Source organism: Sapajus apella, unplaced genomic scaffold (assembly GCF_009761245.1).
Source record: "Sapajus apella isolate SASKATOON/1434 unplaced genomic scaffold, GSC_monkey_1.0 scaffold119, whole genome shotgun sequence".
Classification (NCBI taxonomy): domain Eukaryota; kingdom Metazoa; phylum Chordata; class Mammalia; order Primates; family Cebidae; genus Sapajus; species Sapajus apella.
The window spans coordinates 1,240,942-1,262,738 of record NW_022437059.1 but is presented as its reverse complement, the minus strand read 5'-3'; the positions used below and the strand labels follow the sequence as shown (position 1 = coordinate 1,262,738).

General features: G+C 56.5%; 1 protein-coding gene across 1 annotated transcript; it reads right to left on the bottom strand.

Annotated features, from left to right (window-relative positions):
- Window positions 1-1,450: 1,450 nt before the first annotated feature.
- On the bottom strand, window positions 1,451-21,502 carry NTRK1 (neurotrophic receptor tyrosine kinase 1). The gene is made up of 17 exons (XM_032260679.1): window positions 21,199-21,502; window positions 17,973-18,047; window positions 17,613-17,684; window positions 15,422-15,490; window positions 14,463-14,608; window positions 14,068-14,210; window positions 11,027-11,159; window positions 8,825-9,151; window positions 8,423-8,440; window positions 8,197-8,252; window positions 7,811-7,913; window positions 7,155-7,301; window positions 6,635-6,765; window positions 6,294-6,466; window positions 3,600-3,840; window positions 3,111-3,269; window positions 1,451-1,844 (listed from the first exon to the last, which is right to left on the bottom strand). The coding sequence occupies exons 1-17, from the start codon at window positions 21,486-21,488 to the stop codon at window positions 1,659-1,661; spliced, it is 2,469 nt and encodes an 822-aa protein (XP_032116570.1). The 5' UTR covers window positions 21,489-21,502; the 3' UTR covers window positions 1,451-1,658.
- Window positions 21,503-21,797: the final 295 nt, after the last annotated feature.

Here is a 21,797-nt window from a genome sequence, read left to right as displayed (position 1 = left end):
TTGGCAACACTGGTCTCACCCTCTCTCCATGTGGTGTCTGCTATGTCTGTGTGTCTGCCTCCATCTTTCTCTCTATCTGCATGTCTGTCCTGTGTCTCCCTCTGCAGTCTCTCTTCATGTAGCCATGTCTGTACATCCTGTCCCTGTCTCTCTCTACACTGTCGCTTTCTTTGCATCCACCCCTGGGCTCACCTGTTGGATCTGATCACCCAACTCTGCACCCCGCACCATGTTCCCAAGCCCTTTCCTCCCGATGGCTCCCACCTGCTTTAAGCACCACCCCCCATGGGGTGATTCGGCACCAGCCCCACCCATACTGGGCAGGAGAGGAAGTCCTGTGAACTTGGCCCTTAGGGCCAACCACACACACACACACACACACACACACACACACACACACACCCCAATCCCCCTATCGATCAGCCTGCAGCCCTGGGTCAGTCCTCTATTAGCACTAACCAGCCTGGACAAGAGGCAGACACACCACCGGGCTAGGCCTAGGGGTGATAAGACACAGATTGAATCATGGGGGTGGGGATGGGGTGGGACTGGCACCCAGGGACATGAGACAGCCGTGTGATTAGCCCTGAGGAGCCATGGCAAGCTTGCATTATTGCAGGAGCTGGGCAGCTGATTGGATGTGATAGGACTGAGGGTGGCGGGGAAGCCGCTCCTCCCTGGCTCTGGGTGGAATGCAAGTCTTTGGGTTAGGGAAGGTAGAGACAGGGCCCAGGTGCCCTGACATGACGGGGCCCAGGCTCTGTGCTGACAGAGCCTCAGACCACTCGGTTAAGGCCAGTGGTGTCCCAAGGGACAGAGGAGAGGGGAGACCTCACCTACTCCCTTGGAAAGAATGGGACAAGGAGATGGCTTTGTCCTTAGGACAGCCCCTGGCCTCCAGATGCTAATCAAAACACCTAGAGCCAAGAACAGTAACAGAGGGGCAGGAAGAAGGGGTCCTGCCTCCATCAGTCCTTAGTCCAGCTCCCTCCCTGCTCTGCACACACACACACATGCACACGCACACGTGCGCGCACACACGCGCGCACACACACACACACGTTTCTCTCTCTCATCCACTTGTTCCACTGCGTGCTTGCTCTGTTCCGGACACACCAATAGAAGGAAGACACCCCATCAATGCTTCCATCCTGCCCACCATCCCCCACACTGTGGCACCAACCTTCCTGAACACGAGGCACAAACATCGACAGGGTCTCAAGGTCTGGGACGTCTGACCAGAGGCTGCCTCGCCCGCGGCTGAGCCAGGTGACCATGGGACGGGGATCCAAACTATAGTCACAAGGTGAGAGTGGCAGGTCCATGGAGAAGGGGTAGGCATGTGAGGGAAGCCTGAGTGGGGGAGCACACAGAGAGCTGCCCCCCTACCTGAACCCCAATGCCTCCCTCCTGGAACGACGTCACCCCACGAACAGGCAAGAGACACAGCCAGGGGATAATAAATATAATTGCTATGACGGAGCCTTGCCTAGAGAAGCAGGAGCATCCTCTACTCCCAGCCCCCACCTGTCCCCTCCCGCATGCTGAGGGTGAGTTAGATGCTTTGAGATCACCCTGGGGCTGCTGGGAGCTATAGGGGATGCTGAGGGCAGGCCCCCGTATTCCGGCTAACCACTCCCAGCCCCTGGGCCAGCCCCCTAGCCCAGGACATCCAGGTAGACAGGAGGTGCCTGGGCCAGGGCTTGCAGGCGGGCGTGCACGTCCTTGATGCTGTGGCGTTGCTGGGGCTCCCGCTGCCAGCAGCCTCGCATGATGGCATAGACCTCTGGCGGGCAGGCCCGTGGCCGCTCCAACTCACGTCCCTGCGTGATGCATTCGATCGCCTGGGGCCACCAGAGAGAAGAAGGAGAAAGCACACTAGGCCGAGGGCTGGAGAGTGAGGCCAGCCCCAGCGCCCCCACTGAGGCTCCCAGGGCAGCCCACGCTGCTCATCTGGGCTTCTTAGCCAGTAATCACCTGAATGGGCACAGTGAACCCCAAGATTCCTTTGTGCCCTGACACTGAGAAGTGAGAAGGATTAAGCCTCTCCTCTGGGAAGCTCGGGCTGGGGTAGGATTGCCTCCAGAAAACTGGGATCAGATCCTAAGTTGCCAGGTGGGTTGAGTAACGGGAGGGGATGAGTGCTTATCAAATCCATCAGCTTAGTGTTGGGGGCTGAAAGGAGGAGAAGAGCCCTCTGTCTCCCAGCTCCGGAGGGAGAAAAGAAAATACCGCAGAATTGCAGTTAAAGGCTTTGAAAAATAGCTGGCTTTCATTTTAAAGAAGAGGGCAATCCCTACTTCTCCCTTCTCTGGACACCACTCTGTGGGACTAGCTCTCCCAAAAAGAAACTGCAGCAAGACAGATCAAAGTTAGACTCTAGGAAGAACTGTTAAAAGCAGCTAAGGAATCCAAAGAAGGAGAAAGGGTGGCAGGGAGAGGCTGGAGAAGGGGCCTGGAGCCTCTTTTCCCCTTCTTCCTCCCTCCCTAGTAGAGGACTTGGGTTATGGGCGGCACTAATTCCATTTCTTCTCTCAGTGCTTAAGAAAATTAAAATCTATAACCCTCTCCCCCACCCCACCAGCCTCCGGGGAGCAGACTGCATTAGGAGGAGAAATGGAAACTGACAGCTTCGAGCCAAGGAGGGGGTGGGGGCAGCTGCTCTGGGAGACAGAACACCTGGGGCCTGCTCTGGCAGTGGCCAGCTAGGAGGGCAGGGGGAGGGGGTAGGACTGTCGTCTGATAGTCTAACTTCCAGCCATCCTGCTGCAGCGCTGGGCCCTCGTGCTGAGATCCTCTTTGCATGCTGCTCCCTTCCACTCCGATCAAACGCAGCTGGGGATGGGGGTCTGGCTCCATGTACAAACACTTTGAGGTTTCCCCAGGGGTCAGTTGGGCCTGGGCTTAGGACAGTAGGTGCAGGCAAGAACAAGGGAGGAAGAGAAGAACGGGGCTGGGGTGGAGGGGGCACAGAGTTGTCACAGTGCTGGAAAGAGCACCCCAACAGGCTGTGGCAGAGGGGCAGAGGGGGACTGAGTTCCCTGAAAAAGGGACCTGAAGGGGCATGGAAGGAGGTGGCCAGCCATGGGTGACCGGGGGCCGGGGCTGACCTCGGTGTTGGAGAGCTGGTACCAGGGCTGCTTGCCGTAGGTGAAGATCTCCCAGAGCACCACGCCAAAGCTCCACACGTCGCTCTCGGTGGTGAACTTGCGGTACAGGATGCTCTCGGGCGGCATCCAGCGGATGGGCAGCATGGTGCGGCCTCCCACCTGCCCCGGGGCGGGCGCCGCGTCACCTTCTACGGCGCCCGGGACCTGGACCGCCCATCACGGCACAGCCCGCCCCAGCCCATCATTGAAAATAAATAGATGTGGCTCTCCGGGCTGAGAGAGAACAGCTGAAAGTGCTGTTTCCATCCAGGATAGCAAAGGAGACAGAACCCCCTCCACTGGGGGCCGAGGAGGTAGGTTGAAAACCAGAGCCAGTGAATCTCAGACCCAAGCGGGTGTCCTAGCAAGGGCAGGCTCTCTGTGGGCTTGGGATCCAGGGTGTCTATAGTTTGGATGCAGGGGGAGGGGTTGAGGATGAAGGACCCTTACACGGTAATAGTCGGTGCTGTAGATATCCCTGCTCATGCCGAAATCACCAATCTTGACCACCAGTCCCTGGCCCACCAGACAATTGCGCGTGGCCAGGTCCCGGTGTACGAAGTGCAGACCCGCCAGGTACACCATCCCCGCAGCCACCTGGCTAGCCACGGCCAGCAGCTGCCCCAGACCCAGGGGGCCTGGAGCCACATCCTCCCCACCAGCCAGCAGCTTGGCATCAGGCCCATGGGATCTGTGAACAAGTAAAGGAGAAGGGATAGGCTGGGAGGACAGAACCCCCAGGAGCCTGAGGAAGGTGATCCCCAGCGGTGGGTGTGATGGGAGAGGAGGCTGGGTTCCTGGAAGTGGAGGATGGAGAGAACAGTAGAGGCAGCGGTCTGGAGGAGGGGGATGGAGGAGCAGAACAGGCATGTCCCCCTCCAGAGCTTCCGCCGGAGACAGCCCACAGTTCCCACATCTGTGCCTTCCTCTCTGGCAGCTCCTTGAACTTCAGACGCCCACTGGCCCCCACATCCCTTGCCATAGACACGTCAGACTCAGCCCTTGCTAATCAGAGCTCAGTGTCTTTCCCCAAGCCTGCCCCTGCCCCAGGGAAGAGACCCTCCTCACCCAGGCAGGCCCTGAAGCCAGGGAGTCCTTGATTGTCCTGTCTCTCTCCCCTCTGCCCTGAGTGTCCAGCCATTTGTACAGGGTCTTCCTTCCTTTCCAAGGTGTCCAGGATGCCCGTCTCCCCCCACAGTGAGCACTCGGGTCAGTCCCTGCCATCACCTGTATTCCCCTATGTTCCTTCTTCTGAACCTTTGCCTGAGCTGACCGCTTTGCCAGGAATGCCCTTTCCTGCTAGCCAATCTTCTCATTCATTTAGTCAAGGCATTTGTTAAACACTTGCAGCGTGCCAAGCACAGGGGCAACAGTGCGGAGTGTGATTCAGATAAGCAGGTCATGGCAGTGCAGTGTGAGGGGCACCTGACGAGCACCATGGGTGGCAATGGAAGAAGCCAGGGAGGGCTTCCTAGAGGAAGGGACACCTAAGCTGAGAGTCAAGTCCTGAAGCCACTGGAAGGGAGCTGAGGCAGGGAGGGGTAGAGTCTGTGTGTCTGTCTCCATCTTTCTATGAAGGGAGGGAGGGCCAGTGCGCCAGGCGGAGGGAACTGGAAGTGCAAAGGCCCAGAGGGGAGAAGGAACAGATGGCCCCTCCTCAGGGAAGTCTTCCAGACTCACCTGTGAGCACTAATGATTCCCTCCATGGATTCCCCCAGTGGTCCATCCAGCATCAGAGCCTCATCTCCCACAGCCTGGGTCCCAGATACTGTTATGTCCCTAGCCTTCGTCCCCAGGACCAGCACTAAGCCTGCGCCACGTCTTGGAGCAAAGAGATAGGTTCCTCCCTGGCGTTCTCCTGCTCCTCTGTGCCGGTCTTCCTCCACACTCAACCTTGGGTCTGGCCTTGCCTCTTGCTCTACACCCTGCTCCCTCCTGGTCCACAGGATAAGCTCAAGACTCAGGGGTCCCTCCTATCTGAGTCCTGCAGCAGCCTGACTGCATGAATGACCCATCACTCCCAACCACACAGCGTTGCTCATCCAGATCCACAGCCCCCGCTCACTGTCCCTCTGACTGGTGAGGAAAGTGAGGTCAGAGAGGAAAGTTACTTGGCAAAGAAGGCTCAGCTCATAAGTGGCAGCTGATGCCAAAGCCTCTTCTCCCTGCCTTACAAACACTGCCCCATCCTCACGGGAGCGATCTCATCAGGGAAGGGCTCCACCAAGGGAACAGGTGCCCATCGCATGGGGGTTGAGAGTAGGGGCTGTGCCTGCGGTCACAGCGCCCCTGGACCATTCACTACCTGTATGCACTCAGGCAAGTCTCGGAACCTCTCTAAGGCTTAGTGAAAAAGGCATGTTTCTCGAAGCTACTAAAATTATCAGCACAAATAGAGAAACATATCAGAGTTGTTCTGTCCAAAGCCAAAGAAATGAATTTTTTTGTAACTTGCTTCAAGTATAAATTGCAATATATACCTGGACGCCATAAAAAATAAATGCATATTTGTATTACTATACAAAGTATTTTTGTACCAGCACATAGAACCCTAATAAGAACGAATTGTAGAGCCAGGTGCAGCTACTGGGGAGGCTAAGGTGGGAGAATCGCTTGAGCCCAGGGGTCTGAGGCTGCACTCCAGCCTAGGCAACAGAGCAAGACCCAGCTCTAAAACAATAACAATAATAAATACATTTTTAAAAATAAAAAAAGAATAAATTGTAAAGGATATAACGTAGCACCTGAGCATAGAAGGTGCCTGATAAGTGCTTGTTACTGTTGTTCCTATTGTCATTATTAAAACTGCCACCCTTACAGGCCTGGACTTTGTGTGCCGCACACACATGCACATCCACCTTCTGCGAAGCCCACTCACCCCAGAGTTTTAGCTCATGGCCTTGGCCATCGCAACCCCCTGACTGCTGACACTTGTCCTTTGCAAGAGTCACCCCCCATTCACACATCTGCCTCCTCTATCATTTCAGAGCTCCTTGGGGACTTGGGGATGGGAATGTGCCTTCCTGATCCTTCTTGGTGCCTCCCCTTGGTTGGAAAGACAAGCAGGGATGTGTTTAATCAGGGAGGGATGACGGGGCCTAGAGCCAGGGGCCAGGGGCCAGCGCCAGGGCCAGGTGCTGGTACCGGAGGAAGCGGTTGAGGTCCCCATGCCGCATATACTCAAAGACCATGAGCAGGGGTCGGCCCTCGGTGCAGACGCCGAAGAAGCGCACGATGTGCTGGTGCTGCAGCATGGTGAGCAGCTCGGCCTCGCGCTGGAAGTCCTGCCGGGCGCTCTCCGACACCTCCTTCAGTGCCTGCATGGAAAGGGCAGGGACAGGACTGGGTGGGGGCCCAGCCCTCGCTGTCCATCAGTGACACTCCAGCCACGTCAGCCGTCAGCATCTGTCCCCACTCTGTCCTGAAGTGATGGAGCTCCTGGGGGTGGGACCCAGGCCAGCGATGTCTCCTGGGCAGGGTCTCACCTTGACGGCCACCAGCATCTTGTCCTGCTCAGGCAGGAGGTTGTGGCACTCGGCAAGGAAGACCTTCCCAAAGGCGCCCTCGCCCAGCTCCCACTTGAGCACGATGTCCCGGCGCTTGATGTGATGAACACCTGAGGGGCTTGCAGGGTCAGGTGGAGCCCCAGTCTCGGGACGGCTGGGGTTGTAAGGGGGGACTGTCTTGGCCAGGCTGTGTGCCACACAAGGCTGCCCGGACAAGGGGCTACATGGGGGCTGAAATTCACCAAGCTCCATGTCTTAGTGTGGGGCTGCATCTGCCCGAAGAGGACACGGTGCGGCGTAGCTGTGGCTCCGGGTGGGGCTGCTACTAAGAGCCAGGCTGAACTCAGCCTGAGAATATGACAGGGGCTATGGCTGGAATAGGGCTGGAAAGGGAGGGGTGGTTCAGGCCTCAGTGGGTAAGGTCAGCACACGCACGCACGAGCGCGCACACACACACACACACACTCGCCCCTGCCCTTGACCCAGCATAGCCCCTCACAGGCATCACTGAAGTATTGTGGGTTCTCGATGATGTGGCCTTGGAGCCCAGAGCCTTTGCCCTCAGTGGGGGACAGGGAACTGCCACCCAATGTCATGAAATGCAGGGACATGGCCAGCCCGTCCTCTGGAGCCAGCACAGCCGGGCCTGGGGAGGAGACACAGACACATGGAGGGTTTGCCCACACCTTGGCCCTTCCCACCCTTGCCTGCAGGGTGCCTGGTCACCCCCACCTTGTAACTTGCAGGGGAGAGACTGAGGAGCTAGGGAGCGAGACAGCAGGCAGGGGGAAGGGGGCACCACCGCCTCTCCCTGTGCTGGCTCCTGTCCCACCCCTGGCCCCATGGGCACCAAAGAACTCCCCCCTCACCCCCACAGAGCCCGGACCTCCCAGACCCACTTAGTGCTTGACTACAATCCAGCCACCAATTAGCAGCTGCCGCCTCTGAAACTACCCCAGCACCAGCCCGACACACACTCCTGCACACACTCACACAAGCCTCACGGCCAGGCCTTCATTTATACACCCCCACACACTCACACGCCCTGGAACTCCCGTGTGGACAGCCCCGAGACAGAGACACAGTCAGGAAGAGCCCGTAGAAACCAAGCCAGGTGAACAGACAGACAGACAGCCCTCTGCAGCCCCAACTCACGGTTGATCCCAAACTTGCTTCTCCGTCCGCATTTGTTGAGCACGAGGAGCAGCGTCGAAAGGAAGAGGCAGGCAAAGACCGCCAGGCCCACGGCCACCGAGACCTGGTGGGGCAGAGGAGAGGAGGGCAGGCAGCTAGACCCGGGGCTTCTCCTGCACTCTCAGAGCCGCCCATCGCAAGCCATATCTTTATCCGGGAGCCCAGAGCCAGGCCTCCAGACCCGCCTCCCCTCCCCTGGGGACCCCCGCAGTGGCTGTGATGGTGGCAGACAGAGCTCAGGCCAGAGGGTAGCGATCTCCCGGTTCCGACCAGAAATGGTGCGCGGATGAGCCTCCACCCAGCCTCCCCATCCCAAGGTCTGCGCAAACTTCTACTTCCTATCTCACCCCAAAAGGTGTTTCGTCCTTCTTCTCCACCGGGTCTCCAGATGTGCTGTTAGTGTCTGTGGGGACACAGGGCAGGAAGGGTGGGCCTTGGTGCACCCTGTCGCCTCTAGCAACCCCCCAACCTTGCCTCCAGCTGGCCTCTCGGGGATCAGCTCAGCTGTGGCCTCTACCCCGGCCTCGGTGCCAGAGACCGGGCAGAACCTGCCCTCCACCCGGGGCTACTCACCCACTGGCGAGAAGGAGACTGCAGCAGGAGGGAGGAGAGAAAGCAGTCAGAGGGAGGAGGAAAGCAGTGAGTCCCCTGTCTACTCTGGGGCTCATTCCTTCGTGGGGCGAGGGTGGGATGGAGGTGGGCTGCTGGGCCTCAAGGGAGAAGATGCATGTGACCCTTTTCCAGCTGGGCCGTGACACCCTGGCGCTGTCTCCTCAGCCAGCCCACAAGGATGGAATAGCTCAGGAGTTCAGGAGTCCTGGCTCGGGGAGAGGGTAAGCTGGACCCTGGGACTCCAGACTCCTTTCTGTCCGGAACCAGGCACTCCAACGTCTGGGGTCAAGGCCATAGCAGGAAGTTGGCTGTAACCCAGGTGGAGCCCAGGAGTGGGGGCAGGGTTCAGGATGGCCCTCGCACCGGGGATGGGGTCCTCGGGGTTGAACTCGAAAGGGTTGTCCATGAAGGCAGCCATGACGGAGGCGGCGGCCTGGCCGAGGGGGTTGGCGGCCAGCAGCGTGTAGTTGCCGTTGTTGACGTGGGTGGGCTGGTTGAGGCGCAGGCAGCCGTGGCGCACGGTCTCGTTGGCCGCCGGCTCCAGGAACTCGGTGAAGATGAAGCTGGTCTCGTTGAGCACCGAGCCGTTGAAGAGCCAGCGCAGAGACGGCGCCGGCTGCCCGTCCACAGAGAAGGGGATGCACCAGTGGTGCATCTCCACCGCGTCCTGCAGCTCCACGCTGGCCGGGACTGTGGGCCGGAAAGAGCAAAGGAGGTCAGGGCGGCTGGGGGGCGCCTGGCACAGACCCGGCGAGTCCAGGGGCAAAGCCAGTAGAACCCGAAACCAGGGGACAGGCCTGAGAGAAGCCAGTCAGCAGGCCCTAAGAAATTCACCAAGGAGAGATGTTTTGAAGAAAGTTGACAATACATTTTAAATAAATCAGGCAGCAGGCATATAAAATTTAGAGGCTTAAAGAAAAAGCGGCCGGGCGCAGTGGGTGGCTCGTGCCCGTAATCCCAGCACTTTGGGTGGCAGAGACGGGCGGAGCACAAGGTCGGGAGACTGAAACCATCCTGGCTAGCACGGTGAAACCCCGTCTCTGTTAAAAATACAAAAAACTAGCCAGGCACGGTGGCACGTGCCTGTAGTCCCAGCTACTGGGGAGGCTGAGGCAGGAGAATCTCTTGAACCCGGAAGGCAGAGGTTGCAACGAATCGAGATCGCGCCACTGCACTCCAGCCTGGGCAACAGAGGGAGACTCCCTCTCAAAACAAAAAAGAAAAGAAAAGAAAGTAAAAAGAATGTAAGTGGCAGGCCATAGATAAGTCACAGCCCCAGAGAAGTGGGGTACCAGCTTATGACAATTAAACATGGAGTCTTTTGGGGTAAGGAATCTAGAAAAAGTCACTGTAACTAAGCTGAAGATGGGTCAGGGGGCCTAACAATCAAACAAGCAAAAAATATCTATAGTTACATTTTTTGGAAAAAGCCGGGCACAGTGACTTGCTCCTGTAATCCCAGCTACTCAGGAGGCTGAGGTGGGAGGATCACTTGAGGCCAGGAGTTCAAGTTATGATCCTAAAGCACTCCGGCCTGGGCAACAGGCTGAGACCCCATCTCTTAAAACACACACACACACACACACACACACACACACACACACACACGCGTGCGTGCTTTGAAAAAAGACATGGGTTTAAAATAGACCCAATCTGGTAAAAGCGAAAACCCCTCAATGATAGAAAAAAAGTGTATGTCTGTATAAATATATAGATAGATAAATATACATATATATATATGGCATTCATACACAGGAATATTATTCAGCAATGAATTGCATAAACTACATATAGCAACTTTCATTAATGTGGATGAACCTTATAAAATGTTGAGTGAAAGAAACCAGATACAAAATAATACATGCAGTATGATTCCATTTATGTAATGTACAAGAACAGGTAAAACTAAACTCTACCGATAAGAAAGCATGTTTGAGAAAAATTGTTTTTAAAAGTAAGGACGTGGTTACCCTGAAAAAAGTCAACATGAGATGGGAGAGGGGGATGGGACTGTGACTAGGGAGAGGTGTTGCAGGGGTCTTCTGTGGTGCTGGTAAGAGTAGTTATTGTTTAAAGTATATATATATATTTTTGCACATTTCTATGAATATTTCGCAACAAAAGAAGAAAACTGGTATAAAGTAGAAAATTTAGGATAATTTGTTGGCTGACCTAGAGAAATTAGGCAGCGAGCCTAAAGAGGAACTCAGGAGGAGAACTTCCTCTTTTGAAACTAGGATTCGGGGAGAAGGATCTGAAGAGGGACGGGCATGAAGAAATACTTTGGAGCAGTGGGAACAGCCAGGCAGCTGGTGTTGAGGGCCTCAGGTAGCAAGTCTTGGGCAGGAGGCCAGAAAGAAATCCATCTCCGTCCCTCTGGCCTTGACGAGCCCCCAGGACTTCCCCCAAAGGATCAGGTTTTCATGGGAATCTAGAAACAGCTGGGAGGGAGCAGCTGTGGAGACGCACATCCCACCCTTTCCTCCAGCCCCCCACCCTGCATCCTCTTTTGAGGGAAGAAGAGATGAGTGGGGGGTGGGTGCAGGGGCTGCCACTGAGACTCACAGGAGACGTTGACCTGAACAGAGACCTCTGCCCGGCCCACATCGTTCTCTGCCCAGCAGGTCACGTTCTTCCTGTTGAGGTCACGGGTGACATTGGCCAGGGTCAGTCCCAGGGATGGCAGACCCCCAGATTTCTAGATCAGGGAAGAGAGAGGGAAATCAGAAAGAGCTTTAGCCAGCTTGGGGTGGGGGCTGATGTCTTTGGAGAGCCCGTCTGGCTCCAGATGGAAAGGAGAGGAGAACTGGGAGAGAAGAAGAGGGAGAGAGGGGTGGGAGAGAACGTATCAGAGAACTGCTTCCTCCTTTAGGTTTGTTAGTTGACTATCTCTTGGATCACATTTTTTAATTTTATGTTTTATTTTTGTAGAGACCGAGTCTTGCTGTTCTGCCCAGGCTGGTCTTGAACAGGGTCTCAAGCGATCCTCCCGCTTTGGCCTCCCAAAGTGCTGGGATTACAGGTGTGAACCACTGCACCCAGCCTGAATCACATATTTAATTATCTGAAAAATCTAAAATAGCACCAATAACCTCAAAATAGGCACAAAATACCCCAAACTGAAACTAAAACCAGCCATCTGAGCAGCTAAACAGACATCATGAATCCCAAGTACCAAATTCGTACCCAGCTCATTGGAGACCCCACTTGGACCTCACCGTCTATTCATTCCCGTTTTACACGCAGTTCTAACAAACTGAATCTCAGCCCAAGGAAGATCAGAAACAAAGAGACAGTGCAAATAGCAGGGCGGCCGCTAGAAACAACAGCAGCAGTAATGCCTCCTGCAGCAGATGAGGTGAGGTTAGACAGGCAGAGCGACTTGATTCTGAATCATCATCGGGGCTGACTCAGATTGAGTTTCTCTTCCTAGGAAACCATGGATTTGTCATGTATAAGTTACATGATATGACGATTCTTCATCTTGCTGAACTATGGGTTTTTGTTTGTTTTGTAAGCTGAAGAGGTGAGCAAATTATCTTCTGACATTTTACAAAGAAATTTTCACCAAATGATGAAAATAATGAAGTGGTGGACAAATCTCATTTATCTGAAAACTTCATAAATGTGAAATTCTTTGACCACATGCCAGAGGAGGTATGGTTTCCCCAGGCTTCCATCGGAATATGTGAGTTCAAAGGTTCCAGCAGAGTTCCAGCCTTTTGTACAAGCTCTGGGTTCCAGCCATCTCGAGAGGAAGCTCTGCCCTGCTCTCTGCTCCCCTTGGCTGTCCCATCCCCTCCGCTTACTGTGGGGCCAATAACTCTTCCCCTTGAGCTGCTCTGCCGTTCCTTATGCTCTTAACTGAGAGGCAGCAGCCTCTTTTCCCCTCCATTTAACCCAGTTAGGGTGTAATATATTTTTTTTAAGAAGATAGACTCTGGCCAGGCACGGTGGCTCACGCCTGTAATCCCAGCACTTTGGGAGGCCGAGGCAGGCAGATCACAAGGTCAGGAGTTCAAGACCAGCCTGGCCAATATGCTGAAACTCTGTCTCTACTAATAATACAAAAATTAGCAGGGCCTGGTGGCGCACGCCTGTAGTCCTAGCCACTCGGAAGGCCGAGGCAGAAGAATCACTTGAACCCGGGAGGCAGAGGTTGCAGTGAGCCGAGATCATGCCACTGCACTCCAGCCTGGGCATCAGAGCGAGACTCTGCCAAAAAGAGAGAGAGAGAGAGAGAGAGAGAGAGAGAGAGAGAGATTGAGAGAGAGAGATAGGCTCCAGCTTTGTTGCCCAGGCTGGTCTCAACCTCCTGGTCTCAAGTGATTTTCCCTCCTTGGCCTCCCAAAGCACTGGGATTACAGGTGTGGGCCACTGTGCCCAGTAGGGTGCAACTTTTGTATAGGTAGTTTCTAGACAACACAGATGGTAGCAAACATGTAAGTCTCTCAAAGAGAAAGCAAATCCTGGAATTGCCCCAAACAGAGAGTTGATCTAAGGTCTCTCCATGCCTGGTCCCCTCTCTTTCACCCACTCCAGGCAGCTTTGCTTTCTGGAGGGGAAGGAACCACTCAGGGCTAGTGGCCCCTCCACCATGTCTGAAGCCCCCTGCTCAGCGCCCCCATGGCTCCTCCCTCAATGTGGTTCCAGGTGCCTTCAGCAATTCTGGGGTTGACTCTCCCACCAAAGTGAAGGCTCCCCAACTGAACACCATGCTCCCAATCCCCAGGCACACACCCCCGGCCCCTGCATATCCACTCCTGCTGCCCAGGTAAAGCCAGTTTTTTAGGTGGGCGTAGCCCATTGTCAGCTCCTGTTGACCTTGTCAACAAGGCCACCGGAGTTAGCTGTGGCTACTCTCATCTGCCCATCGCCAGCCTAAGGACAAAGGACAAGGCCTGGGAAGGTGCCCAAAGACATGTCTGGATAACAGAGATAGAGGCCAGAGAACGCCCACGGGCAGGCAGGACATCAGAAGGCCGTCATGTCCACCTTCTCAGCTCACAGATAAAAGCAAAGTGCAGGCAGATGAAGGGACTTTTCTGAAAGTCATCCGAATTAATTAGTGAGAGAGCTGGAGCCCGACCTGTGCCTCCCTTACTCAAATGTTCCTCACATGCCCAAGAGGATGCTGCTTCCAGAGTCTCCAGAAAAAAGACCTCGAGGCCCCCAAGAACTCACCCCGATGCAGTACCACTGATATTGTGCCTCCTCCTTGGGTCTCAGTTTCCTTATATAGAAAAAGGATGTACGGGAGGGATGGTCTATTAGGTTCCTCTCAGCTCCAACATGTAAGGGTTCTGTGACCCTCTCCCTTGCAGCCAACACCATGTTTCCAGAAAGAGGTCTCAAGTCCTGGGGCTCTGTTGTGGCTTGGGGTCCCTGCAGGGCCAGTGACCACCCCGAGGGTGTGTAGGTGCCCTGGGCTGCCCACAGCACAGGCCTGAGCCCTGTGAGTCTAAACCATCTCCGTGCATCCATCCCTCAGCCTCTGTGTGCTCCTTATTCGTTGTCTCTTTGCTCCACAGTGTGTCTCTCTTTCTGTCTTTGTCCCCTGTGCCCTGCCAGGACCTCTCGGGGGCTGCGGGCGAAGGGCTTCTCACCATCACTGTGGCTGACTGCTCCAGCTCCGTGAGGATCCAGCCGGCCTGCTCCAGGCCCCGCCCCTCCACCTGGCACCGCAGTGGCACGTCATCCCCCACATCCACGGAGGCGTTGGGCACCTGGACCTTCAACGTGGGCATACCTGGCCACCCAGGATGCCCGAGGGCCAAGGGGTGTTAGAGCTGAGAGTGGCCCCAGGACTCCACTGCAGGGTGCTCCTTCCCCCACCCTCCTCAATGACCCAAAGCCCGGGTCATGTCACCCAGGCAGTTTCCCCCAGCCTTGCTAGTGCCCGTTCCCCAGGCCCTTCCTGTGCTTGCTCAGTGCCCTCTCCCCCAGGCAGGTAGCTCTCTTTCCCAGCCCCCTTATGCCACCTCCCACACCTGGCACCTACCACAGCTGGCATTGGGCATATGGGCCAGGGGCCCCAGCCCATGACACTGCAGCTTCTGTTCACGCACTCCGCCCAGTCCCTCCTCCTCCCAGCGCTGTAGCCAGCGCAGGGCACAGGAACAGTGCAGAGGGTTCCCGGACAGGACCCTGGTGGGCGTGGGGGACACCGACAGAGTCAGGGAAGGGGCCTGAGAGGCCACAGGGGATAAGAGGGAGCAGTTAAGCAGCAGGGAGGATGGTCTCCAGGTGAAAGGGAGGACACAGAGGTCTTTCTCTCTGACTCCAGTAACAGGATGTTATTCAAAGAAATAGGCCAGGGGCAGTGACTCACGCCTGTTGCCTGTTAATCCGGCACTTAGGGAGGCCGAGGCAGAGGATGGCTTGAGCCCAGGAGTTCAAGACCAACATGGGCAACATGGCAAAACGCCATCTCTACCAAAAAACAAATAGTTCAAAAATGAAGGAAATAGAATGCAGAACATGGAAACCAGCTGATGACTGGGGGATGCATGGGCTGACTTACCCCAGGCTCCCAGGTGACAAACCAGGAAAGGGCCCTCAGCATGGTGACAAGGAGGGAAGGGCACAGCCTCCCAGAGTGACCCAGAGGCCTTAAGTGCCTGCCAGGTCCACATGGAGCCTTGCTGCCCCACTCACCCTGTGCAGGGTGCCCAGGGAATGTGGGCAGATGTGCCGTGGACACACAGCGGGCCTTCGGTCTGCTCAGCCAGGCCCAGCACACACAGCATCGGCCATCCAGGCCAGCTCCCCAGGGAAGCAGCCCCTTTAACGGGTGGTCCTGCAGCCTCTGCTTGGATTGATGTTTCACTGGCATGCACACAGTTCCCAGAGACCCCCAGCAGTGCCATACAGACACAGTGACATGCCGTCCCGCAGAGCCAAGCGCATCCAGGCACACACACACCTGCTGCTCTTGCCCCTGGAAGTGCCCTCACTCACAGTTCCTGTAAGGAGAGGCCCTGCACAGTTTTCCAGGAGAGAGACTCCAGAGCATTGAAGGAGAGATTCCTGCGGGTGTGGAGACACAGCAAGACAGACCCCTTGAGCGACCCGACCTCACTCTGACCCAGAATGAGGGAAGGGAGGAGTGAAGAAGGAAGTTGACATCTGGCTCCCCCTCCCCAGCCTAGGCAACAAGAACAAGCCCTGGAAGGCAGTGTGTGTGGATGGTGGGGAGATGGGGCTGTTGGGGGGGGGGGCGTTTTGAGTTCCACTCCTCTCCCTGGAACAACAAGGGTTAACCCCACTTAACCCCCTCCCCAGACCCCAGGGAGGGGGATCTGAAGGATCTGAAGGAACAGCCGTTCCTCCCTCCCCCACTGCTTTGGCCCCAGCTGGCAAAGTGCTGAGGCCACAGCTGGGGGAAGGGCTCCATCTGTGCTCCCCTCCCCACAGAGCCCAGGACGGGGCCAGAGGAAGAGGGGGAGGACTGAGGCTCCCACACACCCTTGCCCCTACCTGACCACAAGGAACTCAAACCACTTCCTCAGGTCCCCTCCTCCTCCTCCTTCCGGCTCCTTCTCAGGGACTAAAAGGTCAGGCAGGAAAGGACCCACACCCCCAGCCCCTCTTTGTAGGGATGGAGAAAGTGAGCCCAGCAGGGCGCCCGGCTCCAGACCACACAGGAAACTGATGTAGGAGCCCCAGTGCCCTGTGCTCTGTGCCAGGCTGCCTCTGCTGGAACCCTCTGTCTCTGAGGGGCCTACCCTGACCCCTCTCCTTTCCTAGCCCACCTAGGATGTGTGGTGGCTGGGTTGGAGAGGTAGCACCACACAGGGACCAAAGGCACAACCCACTCTAGAGCTAGAGAGAGTGGGGTGTAAGTTCCGTCCTGCCACTTACAGCTGTGTGACCTCAGTTCAGAAACTCAACCTCTCTGATCTCAGAATTCTCATCTATGAAATGGGGACAAGAACACTCTCTCTCTCACCAGGTTGACTGTGAGGAGTGCCATTGAGCACATGTTTAACTGAAGCCCCAGTATAGATGTGATATGACATCACTTTATTTTACTTTGTTTAATTGCTGGACCCAGGAGAGTTTAGAGGACCCAGCACACCTCCATGAATGTCAGCCCCGCCATGCGTCCCGTCTCTCCACCTGCTCATGTTGGGGGACAGGGGAGCTGAACTCCCACCCTCAGAAGGCCAGGGAGGGGCTGCCAGGGACTCTGATGGTCTCTCCTGCCAATCCCATGACCCGCTCTGTCCTCCAGCAGGGGTGCCCAATCCCCAGGCCACAGACTGGTAATAGTGCCACTGTTCCCCAGCCTGGGCAACAGAGGGCGACCTGACTCTTAAAAAAAAATAAAGAAAAGGACAGCAAGGAAGAGAGGCTATAAACGGTAATATGTGGTCTGTTAGGAAGCCCCCGCATAGCGGGAGGTGAGAAGTGGTGAGTGCGCGTTACCGACGGAGCCCCGCCTCCTGTCCATCAACAGCAGCATTAGATTCTCATAAGAGCGCAAACCATACTGTGAGCTACTGCGCATGCGAGGGACCTAGGTTGTGCGCTCCTTTTGAGAATCTAAGGAATGCCTCATAACCTGAGGTGGAACAGTTTCATCCTGAAATCATCCTCCCCTCCCACACCATCCGTGGTAAAATTGTCTTCCATTAAACCAGTCTCTGGTGCCAAAAAGTTTGGGGTCCGTTGCTCTACAGGAGGGATAGCTATGATCCCCAGGAATGAGGAGGGTGATAGTGGCAGACCTAACACCCCAGCTCCCAGGCCGTCCTAGGGACCAAGTCAATGCGTCCCCACCAGGAAGGGGGTGGGAAATGGAGTCCCAGCCAGAACCCAGGAGTCCTGCTTCTGCCGCTTGCTCCCTTTGCACTGGTACATGTCTGAACCCTGGGGAGAGAGAGAGGGCAGGCACCTATGGGAAGTGTCCTTGCAGCATGAGGCATGAAGCATGGAAGTGAGACGGCAAGAAGGACCTCTAGCTGGCAGGGTGAGAGCATGCCGTCCCTGAGGGAGATGGGAGGAAGCCCCAGGAGAATGGGTGAAGTGACTTCCCTGACAAGGCTTGGACCCTCCTCACAATCATTCCCTGGGGACAGCCAAGCCCATTAGCAGCCCAAGTCTGGGTGTCCTCCCCCACCCCCACTACCCAGCACTGGCCACTTACAGGCGACTGAGCCGAGGAGTGAAATGGAAGGCATCTGGCGCCACGAAACGGAGACCACTCTTCACGATGGTGCTGGGGAGGGGTGCCCGAGGCTCAGTCCCCAGGTCTCAGCTCCTCTGGGCCCCTGGCTCTCCCTGATATCCCAGCCCCCAAGTCTCCCGTGCTGAACTCCTCCCCCTCCCCAGGCCCTTCATTGTTTCCTCAACTACTCAAGACCCCCAAAGCCCTGAGCTTCCTGACCTCTCCCAGTCCCTCAGTCCTCAGCCCCTCAGGTCCTCCCAGGCCCTCGGACCCTGACTTTCTGGTCTCCCTTCCTGGGCCCATGCTGAGCTCCACACCCACAGTCCCCATTTCCCTCACAGGTTTCTCAGCTCCCCCAGGCCCCTCAGGTCATGGAGCTTCAGATGCTGCAGATGCTGCTGGTTCTCGATGTAGCTGTGGGGAGAAGAGATAAGAGTCACAGGGCTCAGGCCCACACTTGAGTTCTCATGCCCTCCTGCCTGCCTCCCTCACAATACACATGCACGTGCGCACATGCACCTCACAGGCACACACATATGCACCTGTTCAGACCTGCATCCACACTTACACGGCCATGCACACACAAATGCATACGTGTGCACAGAGACGCACCTCCTCAAGTCACGCATGCACATGTGTGTCCATGAACACACACGCACACACACATGCATGGATTCCCCACACCCTCACATATATGCACTCTCACATACCTCTTGCACACACGCACCCACCCAGCCAGGTGTGCACATGCGCACACACAGAGGCATAAGCATCTGCACAGATGACGCTCATGCACATGCACACATGCACGTGTGCTGCGGGAACGCACTCACACAGGGACACACAGAAACAAAGCTGGCATACATCTCCCACGCGCACACACACAAGTCCATTCTCAGGTCGGTGTTCTGCTTTTACATCAGGCGTCCCTGGCACACGCTCACCAATGGGAGGTCATGCTGAAACACTTGCTTCCACAAAGGGCTGAGGCTCATCCCTGCCACATTTGCTTATGCAAATGTGTGTTCCCAAACATGCCCGGGCTTACCTGTACTGCTACACACACACACACACACACACACACACACACACACACACACCAGCATCTCTGCACCCCCATAGCCTCTGACCCCTCTCCACACCTGAGCAGCAACCCCCACTCCACCCAAACCTCCCCCACCATCTTTTCAGCAGATCAAGCAAGAGGCTTAGAGGCTATCCATCAGGGACCCCGAGGAGGGACCCAGGAAGAGGAGAGGGACAATGAGAGGACGCAGTCAGTGTTGGGGTGGGGAGAAGAGGCACAGACTGGCTGACTCCCACAGCAAGAGAGAGAGAGAAAGATGGAGAGGCTCAGCGAGGAGGGTGGGGGCAGAAGGGCAGAAAAACAAAGAGAGAGTGAAACAGAGACACTGAAAGGGAAACTGACAGGAAGAGACTGTCAGAGAGATAGCGGCAGGCAAGAAAGAAGACAGATGAGGGAAGGGAGACAGAGAGACAGAGAGATAAGGACAGAGAGGCACCGACAGCAAGACAGGGAGACAAGAAAGAAAGAGGCAGGAGCAGGCATTTGGAGCTGGGGGACAGCTGACGCCCTGGGCCCTGCCTAGCTGCTGGATCTGACGTACCAGGGAGTTCCTGAGAACTCGGCTGCCCTGCAGTGGCATGTTAGTGTGCCCCCCCACCCCAACAATACACATGTCAGGGGCCCCTGACTCACTGCCAGTTCTCAGAACTCTCTCCCTCTACCCTCTCACTTTCCCTAACTTGCAGGAACCAGGACCAGCCTGAGTGACCCTCCCTTCCTCCTTTCCTCCCTTCCCAGCCTTGGCCCCAGCAGGACAGCAGGATCAGGTCCTAAGTCTCCCTGTGGACTTAGTGGAGGCCTAGAAAGTAACCTCCACTGACTCCGAGGGAGTCACCCCCAGCACCTGCCCAGAGGGTTTCAAGCTGGAGGGACCCCGGGAGGGAGTGAGAATGCAGTGGGCTGGCAGGGTGTGTTCGAGCTGTCAGGCCAGCGTGCTCAAAGCTGCCTCAAAGCTGCCTCATTCGTTTGGATTCATAATCAATCTGTCTATTCGAGTCCATTATCTGCTCGTTAGCTCTGCGGGCGAGGGAGGAGGGAGGGGACTGTGGAGGCAGTGGGGAGGGGGTATCAGGCTGCAGCCCCACCCAGGGGGACATCTCAGCTCATGCCTGCGGACTGCACGCCACCTAGTCCCCAGCCCTGACCTGTCCACTCCCCCTACCACTCCCATCCCTACCCTGCCAGATCCACTTGGGGTTTGGAAGGAGTTGGGAAATGTGAGCCCTGATGGGGAGCACTCAGGAGTCTGGACCCCAGTCTGAAGGCCCAGAGTGATGAGAGAACTGGACTAGGACTGGCAGACCGTATCTCATGCCCCCTCCCATCATGCAGAGACCTCAGCCAGACCGAGACCAGGCCATCTCCTCTACTCCTGGTCTCCCTAGAGCCATTAGAGAAATTGAGTACCTTCCCGTTAATTACCATGAGATAACCCGAGTAACTCAGTGCCAATTATTGCAAGCTGCTCAAGAAACTTCCAGGCAGTGATGGGCTCCACCTCGGATACCTTCCAGTCCATCACTGCACGAGGCTAGGGTTCCTTGTCCACATTTTAAACCCCAGGCCACAGAAGGAGAATTTTCTAGCAGTTCCTCCCCTCTTCTAGATGTCTCTCTGGCCACAATGGCCATATGTAATACTCAAGTATTTTCCAGTCATCACCATGTGATGCCTGCATACCTCCAGGCCAATCATTATTGCATGCTCCCATAGGTTTCACCAGCTGCTAAAAAGTACTTGAGTATTTTGTAACCAGTTCCTGCAGAATGTCAGAATCCTGCAGAATGCTGAAGCTTCCTCCCAGTTTCGTGCCCCAGAGGGAGGAGGGTCTCTCAGCAAGGACACTGACTTCCCACCCCAGGTAGAGAGTCGAGGTTGGAGAGGGAGATGGGAGTGGGGAGAGAAAATCCAGGAAGGGGTCCCATTTCCCAGATCCAAATCAAGGGGTCCTGGGACAAGGAATGGTAAAAACGCAAAGAGGAGAGCTCAACCACCCAGCTACGCTCCTCACCACCTCCCACCAATGCCAGCTCAATCCCCAATTCCAGGAGAAAACCTGAGGTTGCCTCATCATAACAAGGAAGTGGGTGGGGGCTGGCAGTAAGGGTGACAAACTGGGGACTTCTCCGCACCACCCTTCTCTAGTGGGACAGGGCAGGGTCTCCTGGCTGAGCTCCAGAAAGTGGCTGTTAGACGGCTGGGCTCTTTCAGACCTGGTCCACGGTGATTCCCCACTCGATCTCCCTAAAGCCGGCTGCCCAGCTGCGCTGAACACTAGGAAACATCCAGGCTGTCACCATAAAGCTTGCTAGGGCAGCGGCGGCTGCGGAGGAACGCCAGGGCACCGCCGAAGGCTGCGTGGTGCCAGCCCTCCACCGTGACGCCTTGCCTGACCCAGCAAACAAGCGGCGAGTTAGCGCCCTCGGGGCACAGCAATGCCTGCCTGTCCCCGAGCCCCCGAGCCCGCCGAACACTCACAGCTCAGTCAGGTTCTCTGCGCCGGGCAGGTGGTGGAGGCTATCCAGGGCACCATCCCGGGTGCATCGCAGTCCCGAGGGACCGTGGGGGCAGCAGGCATCGGGGCAGGGTGCGGCGCCTGCAGATGCCAGCATCAGCCAAGCCAGCAGGCTGCCCGGCCCCGCAGCCCAGCTGTGCCAGCCAAGCTGCCCGCGCCGTCCACCTCGCAGCATCGCGGCGGCGCCCGCCTCACTCTGGCCGGGCTGCCGTCTGTGCGCTCGCAGCTGCAGCTGCCGGGCCTCCCCCGACATGTGCGCCGGGCGGTGTTAAAATACCCAGCCGCCAGGAAAGGGCGGAGCCAGAGGCCCTCGCCCGTCCCCGCCCCGCCCCTTGTCTCCACCCCCTTTCCTCCCCTCTGACGCCCCCAACTCCGTCCCCTCCCCTGTTAGGGGCCCCCAGCGTCAACCTTCTCCCCGAGGATGCCCCCAGCTCCGGGAGATGCGGAGGGGCTGCTGCAGAACGCCTGGGAGGTGTCTGCTGAGGCTGGGAGTGGGAAATTGATACGTTATTTCTCCCAGCTTAAAGCAGCTGCATTTTTACATTTGGAGAGGCGGGGAGAT

Bases quoted from the DNA above. Each gene is read 5' to 3' on its own strand.
- NTRK1 (XM_032260679.1), bottom strand. From the start codon at position 21,488: ATGTCGGGGGAGGCCCGGCAGCTGCAGCTGCGAGCGCACAGACGGCAG. The intron at 11,160-14,067 runs GTGAGAAGCCCT...TCCCTGATCTAG, and splicing joins AGCAGTCAGCCACAGTGATG to AAATCTGGGGGTCTGCCATC. The intron at 6,766-7,154 runs GTGAGGGGCTAT...CAAGCCCCTCAG, and splicing joins ACAATACTTCAGTGATGCCT to GTGTTCATCACATCAAGCGC.